This window comes from Populus alba, chromosome 3 (genome assembly GCF_005239225.2).
Source record: "Populus alba chromosome 3, ASM523922v2, whole genome shotgun sequence".
NCBI lineage: Eukaryota > Viridiplantae > Streptophyta > Magnoliopsida > Malpighiales > Salicaceae > Populus > Populus alba.
The window spans coordinates 10,334,236-10,352,864 of NC_133286.1; the positions used below are offsets into that span (position 1 = coordinate 10,334,236).

Here is an 18,629-nt window from a genome sequence, read left to right on the forward strand (position 1 = left end):
GTTAGAGAAAAAAATGAAAAAAGATAGAGAAAAAATATACTAGGAGATAAAGACTCCTATCGATAGAAAGAGGTATGTTATGGCTAGTAGTCATGGCAAATGATTGTGAGTGAGAGGACATGAGATTAAAGAAAAAAAAATATAGTTAGTATTTTTTTTTCTATTCACATTATTTTTACTTCTTACTTATTTCTTTTCTACTCTTTTCTCTCTTAAATTTTTTTTCTCTTTGATTTTTTTTACTTTATATATGTGTTTCTTTTTTTTCTCATGATGCCTTTTGTTTTTTTCTCTAGTCTCCCTCTATTTTTCTTCTTTTTTAACCACAATTGATTTTTATGTGATTTTTCTAGTGAAAATTTTCTCTTTTATGAGACCATTTTCTACTTAACTCGTCACTCATTCTTATTCATTAACTCTTTATCTTATTTTATTTTACTTTTTTTGCATATTCTTTTATCTCTCTATCTCCTCATCTCTTTTTCTCAAAGTTGGTTTTTTTAGGGATTTAAACTTGTATTATTTATCTTGACCCCAATTTCTTTAATTGACCATCACTTGATTCACTTTACTTCCCAATCTTGCAACAAATCCATCTCATTAGGGTGGTTGTACTGGGTCACGTATTTGTTATTTTATTGAATGTATTTAGGTCACGATAAAATTTGTCACCAATAGAGATGAGCAAAAAAATTGAATAATTGATTAAACCGAGAAAATTAGAAAAAAAAATTAACTGAAAAAAATCAAATCGAGAAAAAAAATTGAATTAACCAATTAGAAAACCACAAAACATTTTCAGTTTGATTCGGTTTCAGTTTTCAAAGTTTGAAACCGATTGAACCAAACCGACCCAGTTCAACTAGGATAGCACTTGAAAAAAAAAGTATAAATAAGATATTTTCTTCTAACCCTAAACTTAAATCAGCATTCCCAGCCGCCCCCTCCCCCTGCTCTTTTTGTCTCTCATCTCTTAAATTTACCTTCTTCTCCTCTATGCTCCACAACTATTTAACTTTATGGTCCTTTGTCCTCCCAATCAAATGCATACCTGAAATTAGATTGTTCTGGAAAGGAAAGACCCAGATGAGGAACTGAATAAAAAGAAAAGGTATCCAAGGTGATTAGAAGGCTAACATAAGATTTTACAAGAAGATAAATGTTGAGAGGAAACAGTTTTTAGCTAAAACAAGAAGAGAAATGACTTCTATTATGTAAGGAAGATAAAGATGGATGGTGAAGATCTATGTAGACTTTTTGCAATTGATTTCATCTGGTTCAAATAATAATGATTTGATGGTTTTACATTTCAATAACTTTTGATTTCCCTTTTGTTTTTTTGCAGTTAAATTACTTCTTTTCTTTCCTTTCCTTTTATTTTGTATCTTTTTCCCATATTTAATTTCTAGGCAAGGATATAACAAAAAGAAAATTGAAGTTGATTTTATGGAAAATGAAAGCAAGTACAAAAATAGAAGCCCTGAAAAATATGGTCAATAAAAACCCTAGAAAAAACTCAACCAAAACAATATTGGTTTGAACTAGTTTGGAAAGGAAAAAAATCAAACTAAACCAAACCTAAATTAGTCGATTTGAATCGGTTTTCAGTTCAGTTTGGTTTAAAAACTTGAAAAACAAATTAGGTTAGTTGTTATTTTGGTCCAAAATTGGACTGTACCGAAAATGCTATTGGCAACAAAAATCTCATTGCATGATGCTATACCAACAAAATAAATGACCAGATTTACATACTTATTTGCTGCTTAGGGCATTTTTCTTTAGTGTGGAATTTAAAAACTAAAACTAGCAACATTGAACCTACGGCATGGGAATTTCTCAGCAAGAATTCTGACATTTCATGGAAGAGGAAATAAATGGTAATTAAGGAGCATTGCTTAAAACTCTTTTGCAAAATGAATTTTATTTGATCTGTCTCACAAGCATACTAAAAAACAAAATAGCAAGTATGATATTTGGTTAGGACGTGGACGCCAAACACCTAAAATTCTTGTAGTTGAAAGGTTGATTGTATTCTTGCCAAATGAAAGCATTTGCCATGCTCCCTCCACCTCTCTAGCTCCTTGATGGAGACTAGAACTAGCATAGATTGGACACCGTTCAACACCTACATAGGACTTGTACTTTGACAAAATCTGGTAATGACAAAATAATTGTTAGAAAACAAAGTGTTTTAGATAGTAAATATTGCGGCAACACTCGTCTAATATCAATTTCCTTATCTTGGAAGAGATTAGGTACAAGTCTTAATTTGTCGCATGGATTGCTTGAATTATGTAAGAAAAACTTTAGTTCTTGCATACTTATGGTCGGTGGTTGATGAACGTAGATGGAGGAGATGAAGCTGGAACGTAGTTATTGAATAATCTAGCAACCTTCCTTCTGTTGCTGTAAACATGACATTTCAATCTAAATTCAAGAATCTGAACCGGAGGCAGCTGGCTAATGAGACATACTGGTGAAATGTTCTAATTAATTTTTTTTTTAATTGAAATGGGGTGTGATGGAATTACTAATTTATACTAGCTCGAGCAACATTTCTGAAATTTTTTTTTTCCTTTTAGAAGTAATTTTTTAAATTTTTATCTATATATATCAACGAACATTTAATATTAGTTAAATTCTAGATTTATTTTTTAGAGGTCATCAAATCGAATCCCACAAATATTAAGAGCCACTGAAAATTTACATAATTATTAACTTCATAGCCCGTAAAATTAGTTGAAGTGCGCATAAACTAGCCTAGATATCCGTTTTAATTTTAAAAAAAAAAACACGAACATTTGTTGTTAAGGTTAACTTAGAGCAACTTCTAATTTACATATATTTAGGTATTAATTCGTCCACAAAATTTGCATCTCATATAATTAGAGACTGAAAAGTGGCAACATTAATCATTCAATCTTCAAAAATTCACGTAAACTTTACATCCTTTCCAATTGAGATATGAATTGATTGAGACCAGAACTAGTGTTGATCGGACACCGTCAATATCTACCGGATTTGTATTTGGACGAAGTCCATATATGACATGATCTTTATTACTCGGGTGGAACATGATCTTTATTCTTCCAGACTTTGCTGCTTGACGAAGTTAGAAATTAACAATACAATAACTAATAAAAACAAAATGTTCGAACCGTTTCTTTTGCTGAAATACTGAAATGTGAGCCTCGAAATTACCATAATCCAAAGTTTTTTTTTTGCTTGATAACATAATATCCAAGCATATTGAATGGAAAAATTGTATGGTGTATATAAGGAATGATTTAAAAACCTGAATAGACCGAAATGTGTCGTTGCCAAGTCCAAACTCTTTACTTTGTCTGGGCCATGTTCATCTGTTGTTTGTCAAGTCTTCAAAAGCTTTCTAATTGGACTTGATCAGCCGATCAGGCTTTTTGAAGGCCTACTCTAGTTTCAGAAATGTTTCAATAATAATTGTTTTTTAAAATATTTTTTATTTTAAAATATATTACAATAATGTATTTGGTATTACGTTTACATACATTCAACCAAAAAACATAACGAAAAATATGTAACATATGATTTTATTGTTTGTGTTTTTGTGCTGTTACATATAGTATTCAACATCAAAAGCCATAGCAATCTTTGCATTAAGATACCATTTTGTTTTTTCGGTGCAAAAGTATTTAAACAAAAATGAATATTTTTTATTTCATAAATTTTTTTTTATATTTTTAGATTGTTATGTTAATAACAAAAATAAATTTTAAAATATAAAAAAATATCAGTTTAATATATTATTTGGAGAATAATATGATTTTAACATATGATTTTATTGTTTGTATTATTTGGGAGCATGCTGGTTAAAATAGAAATTGTTTGGTAGAATTGGCTATGTTAAACTGTATAAAACTTAGGATGTCAGACTCGAAACGGCAACATGAAACCTTAGGAGAATTACTCCAACACTAACCTAGATTGGTCCCTTGCATTAGTATTTTAATGTCTAATTGTAAGATAGGTCGCAAAAAGTGAGTTTCTCATCAATGTCTTAAAGGTTGTTTGTCATTGAGGTTCAACCTGCTTTTTTAAAAAATTTCAAATTTTTTTTTTTTTTTTTGCTAAAATTGAGGGTGATTTGTACTTTTTAGATCGTTTTGATGTGCTGATATCAAAAATAATTTTTAAAAAATTAAAAAAATATTATTGACATGCTTTTTCAGGCATGAAAAACTATTTGAAAAACAACCGCTACCACTCCCATACTTTAGTAGGAATAATACAAATGACCTGCTTAAATCTATTGAAATGAGGAATGCTAGCGATAGTCTCTTTGACAGCCGCGAGCAACAATCTCTTTGACTCCCGATAACAACACTATATCCAAACAAGGCTTCCATTGTTTTTATTTATTTTTAGTGTTTTTATCTGTATTTCGATCCTTCAGAATTCGACGTTCATTTATAGTGGCTAAGAGTTTCTTGCATGATTCCTTCTCTCTTTACATTTGATTAACTCGTTATTTGGTATTATGATAAGTTTTACTTTCTAAAATAGTTTTATATTGCTTCACCTATAAAAATTATTAAATTAATTTTTTTATGTATTTTTTAATAGCTTTAACATATTAATGTTAAAAATAAAAAATAAATTGAAAAACTATCATTTTAATATTTTCAATTAAAAAACAATTTACATCACAATAGCATGATCAAACTCTTGTACTTCACTACAAGTTAAAAGGATTTTTACTCCAATTACATCATAACATGTTCCTTGGTAATCCTAAATAAAATACAACTCAATACACATTTTCTTTTCAGGATTTTTACTTCGGAAGAATTACGCTTCATTTAGGATAAGGTTTACTTGTTTTATGTTTTAGGTAAAAGACTATACAGTAACCAGTCACAAATGCGGGCAGCACATCCAAGACTCAAGTTCTTCCATGCCCTAAAAAATAATAATGTAGAAACAACGATAAGCAATCAAAAAAACAAAACAAGAGGAAAGGAAAGGGATAATATGTTTAGCTAATGTTTCAAAGTTAAGTATTGACACATTGTGCTATTGAGTTAATAATATTGCTGAATTCACAACTCAAGATTTGTAGTAGCATAATGCCAAGCAGCTGATGTTCTTATGTCTTCAATGGAGCTTTCTTCTCTCTGTCAGATATGCGGGCAGGAAGCTGAAAAAACGTTAACGAATGTGATTTGAACCGACCCCTTTAATTAAAATCCTCCTCCAAAACTTTCTTCCCTTTCCTGGATAATTGCATTGGAATGTCAAAATAGAAGGAGGGTCAGCTTTCAATTTTTTTTTCACTTAAACATAACTTCAGCTCTTTGTGGTAAAAGGAATTTTCCGTGTATAGAAAAAAAAAATTCAGCATTAAGCATTAATAGATCATTGAAAGTCTAAAAAATATTTGCCCGCTTGCAAACTTTCAAGATCTTTGACTTTAAGAATGTCTAAAATGGAATCATACAGCAAGGGGCACAAGGTTTAGGGTGAATTCTTGGATGTGAAAGTTCTTAGTCATAAAGGTTATTGACATAGTTCTATACAGCATGCATTGAGAATCATGCAGTGATTTTTTTCATGATCAAGATACTGATGCCTCACCTTTTTCTTAACAATCTGAACTACATCCTCATCTTGGAGAACATGACCAAGGCCACAGTGCTGTGGGTAGTGCCTTGCGCTTATACCCCACACAAGCACATATTTCACATCCTTAATTAAATTTCTGTGTATGTGATTGCAGAAGTCTTCAACCGTGCACCCACCTCTATCCTGTCATCCACGATGAGAACTAATTAAGCAACATGGAGCTAGGGACTACAAACATAAAGCATAGATTACACGTGAGATGCATAGATTAACTGAAGAAAAGGACCAATTTGTCACATACAGCTGAAAGAACTACAGGATCACTAAAATCAGGTTGCTGGCCTTGTGGTTTTGTGTAGACTCTCACAAGCCCCATTGCTTCCCACATTTTTGCTAGTAGTCTGTCCAAATTGAGCTGTTGAGGAAACAAGAAATAGAACACATGAATATGATTTTTATCAAGCCAATCACAGATTGGAAACTTGCGCGTAACATTTTGTTCAAATCATCTTAGCTTTAAAATTGATTTTGGATAAGCATAGATGCTATGAAATTGTGCTTTGCAAAATGGAGTGCAGGAAAAACATGCATCAAGTGCATGAAGTAAGATGCGCTTGACAACAAAACTAAAGACATGCAGCATCTTGTTGCAAGTTCGAATTAAGATGGTTGGGTCACATTCTTCTGTTTGCCACAAGTTGTATACAAAAACCAAGATTTTAGCTTCCTTTACACCCAAAGGAAAGAGAAAGGGAGAACCATATATCTCAAAAAATTAAATAATAGAGAACCTGCCTTTAAATTGCAGCTAATGACAACAGAGTTTGGCTGGCGAGCTAACTTATCCACGTCATCAATACCTATAACATCTATCTTGTTATAGACATATATGCACTTCATGTATTTACGATTACCCTCAATCACATCTATTAGATCATCCACTGTTGCATCCTCACGGAATAGCACCTGCAACCAAATTCATCAGTAATAAGCATCCAGGTTTTTGATGGCTAGTGAAAGAGCAGATATAGTGTAATTGCAATAATAAAAACTGTGGTGCAAAACCGAGTTGAGAGACTACTGGAAAACATCAAAGTTAAAGATTAAACATAAAGAGGCAGGAAAAAAAAATAGTAAGCTCAAGAGGAAATCGTCTTTGATGCCTTCATTATCATCCATAGCATTTAATAAACAATAATTTTGTATTGTAGCCAATTGAAGTGATTAATCTCTTTATTATCAAAAAGAGACGAGAAAAGAGAGTTTGTCACACCAAAGGAAAGCACTAATTTGAGGCTAACATAAGCAGGAAAAAAGAAAAGTTAAGGGCAACTAAGCATAAAAGCAACTCCCAGTGGCCTATTTAGATCTCTTTAGTTCCACTATTCTTATCAGTAAAAGTTGTTGCATACCAAACAATTGCTTAGTCTGATCGACTTTCGAACTGAAAAACAAGTGTACAATTACTTTGCTAACCGTGGGGAGAGAAAAACCATAAATGTCATCTGCAAAATGTAGAAAATACCTCTGCATTGTGAATTTTGTATTCATGTAGAATCTGATAACAAAGCTTCTCATCTACATGAGTTAGAGACAAAGTGCTGTTGAAAGAGATGCCCCCTGTTTTTTTCTTCTTGAAATAAATCTGACAGAGAAAGAGAAACACAAAGCCAAAATTAAGCAAGTCAAGATCCATAAATCCTAAGAGTTACTAAAAGAAAATAAACACATGTTTGACCTCTGCCACACAAGATCAGACCTGACTTGAAATAAAGTTTAACATCTTGCAAAGTATGACCAAAACATTTCCCAGTTTACACAATGCTAAAAGAACTTCTTCGATAAGAAGAAAGTTGCAAGGAGATGAAAGTTTATCCAATAAAAAATAACTGAGACCTTAATTCAGATCAATGTCCCCGACATGCCATAAAAGTAAAATAGACCAAAGGCACAACCCAACAATAAGTCATAAGTATGCATCTGCACTATGAGTTTCAAGTTATTTTAGACCTTAACCACCAAAGTAACCATTTAGGTGGTTATCAACAATTTAAATCACATTTTCAAAAAAAAAATATATATATATATATCAAATTACAGCTCAAAAATAAACTCACTTGAGGTGGTCTCTTGTTTAAGCGCAAACCTACAGCTTCTAGTTCCTTGGTTAATATCTGTCGATGACCCTCACTCTGCACCATTTAGCATAATAATTAAATTGATGCTAGAAGATCAGGGAAAGCATTAGCCAAAAGCAGTTACAGCAACAAGGAATAATATAATGTCATGCAGTTGAAAAGCATGCCCACAAAGAAAAATCGAAAGGAAAAAAAAAAAAGAGGAGGATGTCAATGTGGCAATATTTCCAATAAGTTTCCAGCAAAGAATCTGAGATCGAACTTTTTTATTAAAGAAACAAGAAGAGGGGGGATGTTACAGGCAATTAGACCAATGCAACTACTAGAGACGGAAGAACATTAAATGTCAACAATTGAAGCAACCCATGAAATATCCTGACAACAGCTGGTCATACTTGAGAAAGAACACAGCAAATGCTATCATGCAAAACATTATGCCAAAATGATACTATTAAATTTTCCTGTCAGTACATGTATTTTGAGATGCACAAAAGAAAGTGGGATTGAATATGAAAAGCTCAAAGGTGTTTTTCCAGTTAAAAGAAGTGAACAACATGGTCTGTCCCGTACTCTAATGAGTAAACATCAGTTTATCACAAGAAGATTTACATCCACTCATCACAAGGATTAGCAATCAAAACACTGTGCAGGTAGACACTTACTTTTGAGGCATCAAGAACCATCAACACAATGTCTGAAGACTTGGAAACAGCAATAACCTGAGAAAAAAGGAAGATTTTATCAAAGTTGTTCTTATTCCAATGTACTCGAGACAAGAAAAGATATAGAGAACCATTCAACCCAATAACCACCACAGCCCTCCATGAAGATATTCTATCAATCCTTTTAACTTACATGGTGTCTCACACTCATCAATAGTCATATAAACAGGTGGTCAAATCCCATGAAAAAAGACAAACAAGCAGACAAGCAAGTCTTCTTTTACCTGTCTTCCACGTCCCTTGCCTTCAGAAGCACCTTCAATAATTCCAGGAAGGTCAAGCAGTTGAATTTTGGTATCATTATAATGTATAATCCCAGGAATACAGGTAAGTGTTGTGAACTCATATGATGCAGCTTCTGAATGTGTGCCCGTTAACATTGTTAAAAGCGTTGACTTCCCCACACTGCAACCACATAGGAAAATTTCTCTCTGGAATTGCCATATGTACATGTAAACAAGCTACATTATTCTTATGTGACTAGCCAGACATTGATGAACCGATCACATTACCCAATCAGAGTTAGTATCAGTCATGCAAATGTGCAAACCTACATACATGAAGCAGATTTAAAGATACAAAGAATCATTTCTTTTTCTAAAAAAAGCACTTCAAACTCAGGCTATTAAATTGGAAGTCCTGATATAGAAGAAAAACATCTGGACAAACCAACTAAACCACTGAACACTTATTGAGGCAGACGATTGGTCTACTTTATTGCATTTTACAGGAAGAGGTTCTATTAAAGTTAGTAAAGCCTATGTGAATGTGTGCATTTACCCTCGTGTGTGCACAAGCATAATTTTTTGATATGTCAATGCATGTTCACATGTTTGAAAATAATCAAGACACCAGACCTTGGAAATCCAATTAGCGCGACACGTCCATGGCCAAATTTTGTAACTTCAAAACCATCTCCAGCTCCACTAGAACCCTGATTCAGAAGCCATTAGAATGAAGCCTCGAACAGATGTAAAACAGTGGCCAACAAAGATAAGATGAAAAGGACACAGAAAATCCAAAAACCAAAAGCAACCCACAGTCTACAATACGCTAGAGATACAAAGAAAACCGTAACTTCAAAATAACTAGCTCAACTTTTCACCCTTTTGGGCCAACCCAAACAATACCATACAAGTTTCAAGGACAGAGCAATATTTATGAAGATTCAATCCACTGAAATAGCAAGCAATTTGGTACGAAGAAAAAAAGATTTAAGTGAAGCTGTGATCAACAAATACACAATGAGTAAAGGGTAAGGAAAGTTGCATTACTTTAGGAGGCTCCAATAGTTGTGTCCTTAGCTTTGCTATCTTTGCCTTGAGCTGACCAAGATGATACTCTGTAATATTACGGTCATCATTCAAACCAAAAAGAAAAAACCAATAAATTTTTTTTTTTTAAAAAAAAAAAATTGATTATAGAAACAAAACCTGTGGCTTTATTTTTCTGGGTACGAGCCATCTCGGCCTCGATTTCTTTGATCTTCTCAATGATCCCCATTTTTGCTTCTTTGTTCTAGTTGCCACTAATTTTTATAGATTGGAAACCTCAAAAAAGGTTCAAACTGTTAACTATCATAAAAATCAATGCAGAAAAGAAATTAGTAGTTTATATGAAGATATAACAACGTGAACTGCAGAGAGATAAAGATGACTCGATTGATGGGTGACTCACCGGAACTGAGTGGAGTAGGCGGTGTGAGTGGCGAGATGGAAGCGGTGGGGGTATTTTCTCTTTAGAGCAGTTGGCCGAAAGAGAAGAACGAAAAAATAGGGCTTTTTAGAATTAGAATCAGAAAGAACTAGATTTTTGTTGTATGGGGGCCCATTTTAAAAGATCCAACACTATTCACTAACTCTCCATTCCTTTTTTATTTTATTTTATTTTTCGGTATTATGTTATAAGAAAAAACATATTACCCTTTTTTTTTTTTTTCAGTAAGGATCCGAAGAGTCTATTTGGCCTTTTTTTTCTAGTTCTTATTGACAAAAAAAAAAAATCACAGTATTTGGTTAGATTTTAAAAATCAATCATTTAAGTTTTTAGAGCATTTCTTTTAAAAAAAAGTTGAATATAAATTATTTTTTATTCCAAAAGGCATGAGGATTTCTCGTTTTATTTAAAAAAATAAAATATAATCTTAAATGTTTTAAAATTAAATAACTTCAATCTTTTTTTGTTTTATATGTAGTAATTAAATAATATTTAATTGCACAATTAATAACCTTAAATATTTTCAATTATTTTATTTTAAATATAACACGTCTCAGCTTTTATTGATTTTAATTAAATTAGTTTGTAGTTCTATTTATTGAAAATATATGTAATGTTTTTATTATTGCTTCTTTTTTACTTGTGTTTTTTAATGATATTTGTGTGTTTTCCAAAGAAAAATATTATATCTTAAACCATTCATTTGTTTTTTAAAAGAATATTTAAATGTTTAAATAATTTATTTAATTTAAGTTATGTTCTTAATGATAATTTTTAATATAAATGATTTTACAAACACCACAACACATCAGTTCATTATTAAACAGTTTGATGTATTTAATTTCCTGAGGTTTTATTATGAATCCGCATAGTGAAAATGTATTTTTCGGTCCCTGGGTTTTTTTCATTTTGGTTTGTTAATAGATTTTTCATTTGGTCATTTAACATTGTTTTGATCTGGGATTGTTATGTGATTGATTTTTTTCTTTTTGCCCAAGTATGAGGACCTCACAACATTAAGAGAATATTACGCTACTTGGTTGATGCTTGATTTGAAAAGATCAAATTTAATTTCATTGATATAAAAGCATTAGATATTTAGGACTCGAAATTGAAAATTAAACAAATATTCAGTCATTTTTATTTGCTAATATTAGGGAGTTGATTTACATGGTCAAGGGAAGGTGTTTTTTTTTTTTTTACCATCCAACTTCTTTTTTTCTAATTTGATCCTTTCACGTTGACTTTTTTTTTTATTTGAATTGGTAGTTTGTTTTGGTTCCCAGGATTTTTTTCATTTTTTTTTTCTTTTTAATTGGTCCTTTAACATTGTGTTGATTTGGGATTGGTCTTTGTTATTTATTTTCATGCCTGTGTATGAGAACCTCATGATGTTAGGGGAATATTATATCTCTCGGTTTATGCTCGATTAGGCAAAATCAAATTTAGTTTCATTGAATTTAAAGAATTAAAGATTCAGGAATCAAAATTGAAGATTAAACAAATGTTTAGTCCTTTTTGTTTGCTAACATCAGGGGCTAACTTGTATGGTTAATAGAGGTTTTTTTTTTGTCGCTCGACCTTTTTTTTTCTAATTTGATCCTTTTATATTGACTTTTTTATTTGACTTAGTAATTTGTTTTGGTTGTCTAGATATGAGGTTCTCCTGATGTTGAATGATATTTCAGTTCTATGTTGATGCTTAATTTGACAAAATAAAGTAAAATTATATTGATGTAAAACAATTAAGTGTTAAGGGATCAAAATTGAAAATAAAAAAATATGATAGGCTAGGGTGGATATGCAATGCAAATAAGCTAGAATGTTTTACGTGCACCAGCATGTAGAGGCTAACTGTCATGTTTTGATGGCACATGTGATTGCCTCTAGTGGCGTACCACCACCATCCATATGCATTAGAAATGAGATCTTTCTAATGGTATAGCACATGTGACCATCGGCGGTGATGTCAACTTTATTTACTTTGTTCTTTCTCTCTTTTCTCTTTTTTCTCTACCCTTCTCAAGATTCACATTGCTCTTCCACACACAAACATTGTCCTATCATTTTGTTTTTTATTTAAATTTTATTTTTATTCTTTTGATTTTGATTTTTTTGTTTTATTTTCTTCTTTAAAATTGATTTTTTTTTATTATTAATATTGGTTGTAACCCCATGCATGCCTGCCTTATTTGTTTTGGTTAGAAGTGGGTCATTAAGCCCAAACTTCAATGCTCCTTTTTAAAGGCTCTTATTTTTAAAATTATCATTAAAATTCATCTAAATAAAATAACTAAAATTATTTTTGTAGAAGATTATTCTATTAAATACTATTCAACTCCAAATTTTTTTCATATTAAATTATGGATTTTTTTATATTAGCTGGCACTTTTTTTATTCAGCCCTTCATGTTTTTTTTCAAGTTTAATTAAACTTAATTAAAATTGAATAAATAAAATTATGTTTGAGATATTATTTCATTAGATATCAACAATGTAATATTTTTTATCTGATGAGATTCTTGCTTTTTTTCTAAATTCTTTTTGAATTATTTCATTAGATATCAACAATGTAATATTTTTTATCTGATGAGATTCTTGCTTTTTTCTAAATTCTTTTTGAAAGAGCTGAATTAATGAATTTTCTTGCGAGAAACAATTTTATTATTGTATAATTAAATATAAAAAAATTAAAGAACTCTTATGTGTGCCGATTGGAAATCTTAATACATATTTTTATCTTAATTTATTGACCAAATCTTTAGTTAGCATCATAAGCTTTTTTATAAAGCTTTTTGATATTTACTAATAAATATAATTCTAAATTTATTTTGTTAAATACACTATTCACAATTAAAAAAATATTAATGATGTAAAATGTATTGCCAATGCCTATGTTCCAGCGTTGATTAAAAAAATTTAAGCCGATTCCTCAGGGAGAGCTGGCAAGTGACTGGTGCTATGTATTTGCGGAGCGCGGGGAAATGACCTGTAAGAGCATCTCCAATGAAAAATACTATTTTAAAGAGGTAAATTGATAAAATAGTATTTTGAATAATATAAATATAGTTTTTTTATTATGTATATTCCAATAAAAAAAAATCATTTGAAAAGTCAATTCTATTAGAGTAGAATAAAGAAGTGTTTTATTTTTTTTTAATGATTTTGATGTCATTTTTTTTCCACATGGCTAGATTTAATTGATTTATTCTTTTGTTGGCCCCACTTGATTAATTTTAACTCTTTTGAGAGATATATAGGAATAGTATTTGTTGGAGAGAAAAGGCATTTTAGTATTTTGTTTGACTTTCCCCTTGAAGTGTGCAAACCAAACAAAGAAAAGCCAAAATATTAGTTTTTTTATTTTTAGCTATCCATTTAGCTTCTCTATTGGAGATGCTCTAACCTTGCGTAGAAGAGTCTATTGTTACTAATATTGAGTTATATAATTTAATTGGTTAAATTTTAAATTTAAACTTTAGAAATTATTAGTTTGAGTATTATAAATTTTAGAATTATTATAGATTTATATAGTCATTAATTTCAGGATTAATTAAATTAGTCGAGATATATTTAAGTTGGTTCGGACACCATGTTAATAATAATAAAAAATATATATATTATTACTTAAAAATTATGTGAAGGATCATCCGAGCTATTCAACCTTCGGCATGCTTCCTTACGTAGTAGGATTGAAGGGCATTTGGAGTTAAAAATAAAAAAAAATACGATTTGATACCATGAAAAGCATAGGTGGACCTAATGACAGTATTAAAACCAAAAAAATAAAAAATTTGATTTTAGCTACTTCCATTGTACATAGTTATTTAACAAGTGCCGATCTACGTAACAAGGACTAGGGTCATTTGGAATTGTATTTTAAATGGTGTTTTTTTAAAAAAATTAATTTTTTTATATATTTTTAATTATTTTAATATACTAATATTACAAGTATTTTTTAAAAAAATTTGTTAATATATTCTCAAACAATACCAATAAGGGAGGTCAATCAAGAACTTGTAAATGAATATCTTCAAAATTCTATTGACATGTGGAATGATTACATTAAATGGAGGTGGGTTTATTTTATATTTTCTTTTCAATTCATTTATTTATTGTAATTGACTGAATTTAGTGATGGTTTATTAGTAAGATATAAATACAATTATTAAATTTTAATAATTCATTAGGTACTTTTTAATTATGCGTGATTCTTTTTTTTAAAAAAAAAATCATTCATCATTTTATTCTCATATATTCTATATCTTTAACATTAACATTAACATTAATTTTGATTTCATAATATAGATTAAGAAATATCAAAAAGAAGATTATTTGAGGCTTGTTTTAGGACTCCTAACAAAAACGATGCATATGAAAATGTCTGGAAGGAGAGATTTCCCGACAAATATGTTTCTTGGATAGAAACCGGACATACTAAAAGCTTTGTTTGGATGTCCATTTCAACTTTCGGAAAGATCTACTAATGCAAATGGTGTTTGACTCTTAAATCCACCCAACCATTATTAGTTTTTGGAAAACCAAGTATATTGGGATATTTTATATGATAAAATTGGTTCCGTTTAAACAATAAAAAATAAGTAAAAATATTATTATATATTTTTTAATACTCAAAGTACAAGACAAGTAGTCTACTTATAATAATAAATAAAAACATTAAAATAAAGTAGAAAACCCAACCCAATTATCATGAAAGATCAAGAGACTAAACTCGAGAGTCATCAAGTCCAGGAAATTCTAATAGTCATTCAATATATATAATTAAAGACTTTATAACTCTTCCCCTTTAATGGGCATGTATTAAAAATATGTCATATTAAAACCTTGTAAAGAAAAATTTAATGGGAAAAAACTTAAGCCTTTGCAAAGAAAAATCCAATGGGAAAAAACTTAAGCGAAGGAAAAATAGTTTAACATTCTTATGTGATTTCTAAATATTTTAGAATTCAAAAACAAGTTTTGTATAGATACTTCAAAATTCATAAAAAAAAAAAAATCAAATTGCCTTATTAAAATTTTGCAAAGTAAAATCCAATGGGAAAAACATAAGCAAAGGAAAAGGAGTACAATTTGCATTGATTTCACCAAGGTTTTTAAAAACGTATTTTTGACATGTCACGAAAAATACAAAATAAACTCAGATCGTAAAAACGGATTGTAAAATCGTAAAATTATAAGGAATTTTAAAATACATTAAAAAAAAATTCATGCTTCAAATAAAAATTCATACATAGTTCAAGCACCTTAAAATACATGCTTCAAATATATGGTTCAAATAAAAATTCATACATAATTGAAGTAATTTTTCATTAACTAATAATTAACAAACTTAAAACAAACAATCTACTGGTTGTTTACAATACAAGAAATTTGAGGACTGAAACGAACAATATGGTTGTTTACTTTTGATTGATATCATGCAGAAAATCCAAACTCGACTCAGCCTTAGTCCCTAACTAACTTATTAGAAAAAAAGAGACAAATTTAATGCAATCAGACAAGTAAAGATAGAAACTTTGAATCAAAATCTCAATCTTTAACATTATTAGAGTAAACTGTAAACCCACTTCAATGAACTTAATTAAGACCAACAAAACTACCCAAACAACAGTCACATAAAGATTAAGGCACCAAATTAGACAATTTTAAATCACGAATAAAAAAAAAAAACAAATATAGGTTCTTACCTCTAATCTGAACAGATCAATATTGCAACCAAAGAAAATCAATCATGAATCCAAACAAACTTGGAGCTTGTGAATCCAATCAAACTAATATTAGAAACCTTAAAAACAGAGTAAGAAATAATGAATGTTATTTTAATTTATTTGTGTGCAGTGTGCACTATGCACTGACAAGGAAAAATGAACAGGAAAAAAAATAGCACCCCTGGTAATTAGCAACAGATAAGAGAGAAACATTCAAATTATTATAGTGAAATTTTTGTTAGGACCACTTCTCGTTGATTTATGTTAGGAGTTGCATGGGATTTGATGAGGGACCTATGACACAGGTGACATGTCTGCAATTTTTACAAATAAATTACTCCATACTCTAGATCATGATGCTTTTTGCAAGAGGTGAAAAAAGATAAACATAATACCTTACATGGTGGAGACTAGAGAGATGCCACTGTTGTTGTTGGGACTCTAGATCTCACGATGGTTGGTGAAAAGGACGTCGTCGATGATGGAAAAATAAAAAAGAAAAGGGTTGTTGGTGGTGGTTGATTATTGGATGGCTAAGAGAAAAAGACTAAGGATTTAGAAATTTAGGGATTTTGATTTTGTCCTCTCTGTGTGTGAAAGTAAAATTGAACGCGATGAAAGAACATGATTTTGCTTTTGTTCTGTAATAGCAACAGGCCAATAGTCAATGGACACCTAGAGTTGGAGGAAACAGTAATGAAAATTTATGTTCTATGATGAAATCGTTAAATCAGTTGTGAAATCGTGTTTTTACATGATTTCACCTGATTTTAACGATTTTACCCGATTTCACCCAATTTTAAATTTTTAGAATGCTTCCGCACGTTAAGCATATATTGTTCCATATTTTTATCTAATGATACACATAGATATGTTATAACTACATTCATTAAAAGCATATCTAGAGTTTCTAAAACTACTAAACCAATTAAAAAACTGAAAGTAATTACATACATAACTAGAAAATAAGTTTTCTTATAATCAATATTATGTCTCTGTGAAAAACCTTATACAAAAAATCATGCCTTGTATCACACAATTTCATTGTTCTCATTTTAATTTCTAATGAAAGCCCATTTATATCCAACAGGCATAACACATTTTAGGTGTATGAATTACAGGTCCAAATACTTTACATTTTGTAAGTGAGTTTAACTATATTTGAATTGCTTCTTTTCACATTAGCCAATTACTTTTATATTGATATTTTTCAATAGTTTTTAGTTTGATTTAATCATCATTTCTAGTAATGCCAAAAGTAACCTTAAATGTTAATATGTCATTTATGATAATTTTATTTCAATCCAAAATTTCTCTTATAAGAACATAGTTTATGGAGATCTCATTATTTCTAAGTATCTTGATCTCTTTGGGAGATGCCTCTTTAAGAGGTTCCTCTTCAAGAGGATCAATATTAGGAGATGGTTTGGACACAATATTTATCTTATATTTTATGGATGAGGACTCTTCAAGATTATCATCTATTTGTTGTGATTTTTATTTTCTATGATTTTTTATCATTATCCCATACATGTCTTGCGCGCTTGAAGTATGGTATAGATTCATTTACTGCTAAGTTGGCTTTTTTTTCTTTAGGGATTTCAATTCTAGATGAAGAATTTGTAGCTAAAATATGGGATTTAACCACCTTTTAATTGTTGGTGAAAACATTCGATTATTGACTTGCAATATTTTATAAATGAATTATCTTTAGAATTTCAAGTTCACATTGATGTATCCTTAGATCATAATGAGGTAACTTCAGGTTATTCCAAGTATTTTCTTATCGTGATTTAGACACTAACTTTTATTTCCCTAATGATGGGAAAATGTTTTAATCAAAATGGCAATCTTCAAAACGCGCCTTAAAAATATCATCAGTTAAAGATTCAAGGAATCTAATAATAAATAGAGAATCAAAACCAACATAAATTCATATTTTATGTTGTCGATCCATTTTAGTCTTTTTTATAAGGGTGTTACAAACACATGTATCATACAACCAAAAGTTTATATATTAAATATATTTGATGGTATACCATAAACAAGTTGCAAATGAGTGTATTTATGGTAAGCACTTGATCTAATTTTAAACAATGATACAACATGTAATATAGCATGTCCCAAACAGATGTAACAATTTTGATTTTGTAAGTAATAGTCTAGTAATTAATTGAAGTCGTTTTATAAATGATTCTGCTAAACCATTTTAGGTATGTACATGAGCAACATTATGTTTAACATCAATTCCAATAAAAATGAAAAAATTATCAAATGTTTGAGAAGTAAACTCATCAGCATTGTCCAATTAAATTTTCTTGATTGGATAATCAAGAAATTACACCCGTAGTCTAATAATCTGTGCTATTGATATAGCAAATACAACATTTTGACTAGAAATTAAACAAACATGTGACCATTTACTTCATACATCAATCAATACCATAAAATATCTAAAAGGTATGTATGGTGAATAAATAGGTCCATATATATATATATATATATATATATATATATATATATATATATATATTCCCTTGAATTCTTTCAAGAAAAAAAAAAGATGGTGATTCTATAATAACCATTGATGGAGATGGTTTGATGATTAATTTACCTTGAGAACATGCAGTGCATGGATTTTCACTTGGTAAAAGAATCTTTAGGTCCTTTAAAGAATGCCTATATGAATTCTCAATAATTTGTCATATTATTTTTTATCCTGGA

At 29.9% G+C, this 18,629-nt stretch overlaps 1 protein-coding gene across 3 annotated transcripts; it reads right to left on the reverse strand.

Moving 5' to 3' along the window:
• Positions 1-5,520: 5,520 nt before the first annotated feature.
• LOC118038082 (developmentally-regulated G-protein 2) lies at positions 5,521-10,254 on the reverse strand. Of its 3 annotated transcripts, none has more exons than XM_035044372.2 (11): positions 10,139-10,254; positions 9,895-9,989; positions 9,736-9,803; positions 9,319-9,395; positions 8,686-8,866; positions 8,402-8,458; positions 7,719-7,793; positions 7,127-7,246; positions 6,397-6,567; positions 5,903-6,016; positions 5,521-5,784 (listed from the first exon to the last, which is right to left on the reverse strand). In XM_035044372.2, the coding sequence occupies exons 2-11, from the start codon at positions 9,962-9,964 to the stop codon at positions 5,536-5,538; spliced, it is 1,182 nt and encodes a 393-aa protein (XP_034900263.2). In that variant the 5' UTR covers positions 9,965-9,989; positions 10,139-10,254; the 3' UTR covers positions 5,521-5,535. The 3 variants fall into 3 exon arrangements, with proteins under 3 accessions (XP_034900263.2, XP_034900264.2, XP_034900265.2); XM_035044373.2 differs by having other exon boundaries at positions 9,895-10,035; positions 10,139-10,247; XM_035044374.2 differs by having other exon boundaries at positions 9,895-10,028; positions 10,139-10,236.
• Between the last annotated feature and the right edge of the window lie 8,375 nt (positions 10,255-18,629).

What these genes read in the sequence shown, in the direction of transcription:
- LOC118038082 (XM_035044372.2), bottom strand. Translation starts at nt 9,964, where the DNA reads ATGGGGATCATTGAGAAGATCAAAGAAATCGAGGCCGAGATGGCTCGT. An exon ending in ACAAAATTCACAATGCAGAG is followed by an intron (nt 6,568 to 7,126) that starts GTATTTTCTACA and finishes ATTTGGTTGCAG; the next exon opens with GTGCTATTCCGTGAGGATGC. An exon ending in ATCCTGTAGTTCTTTCAGCT is followed by an intron (nt 5,785 to 5,902) that starts GTATGTGACAAA and finishes CGTGGATGACAG; the next exon opens with GATAGAGGTGGGTGCACGGT.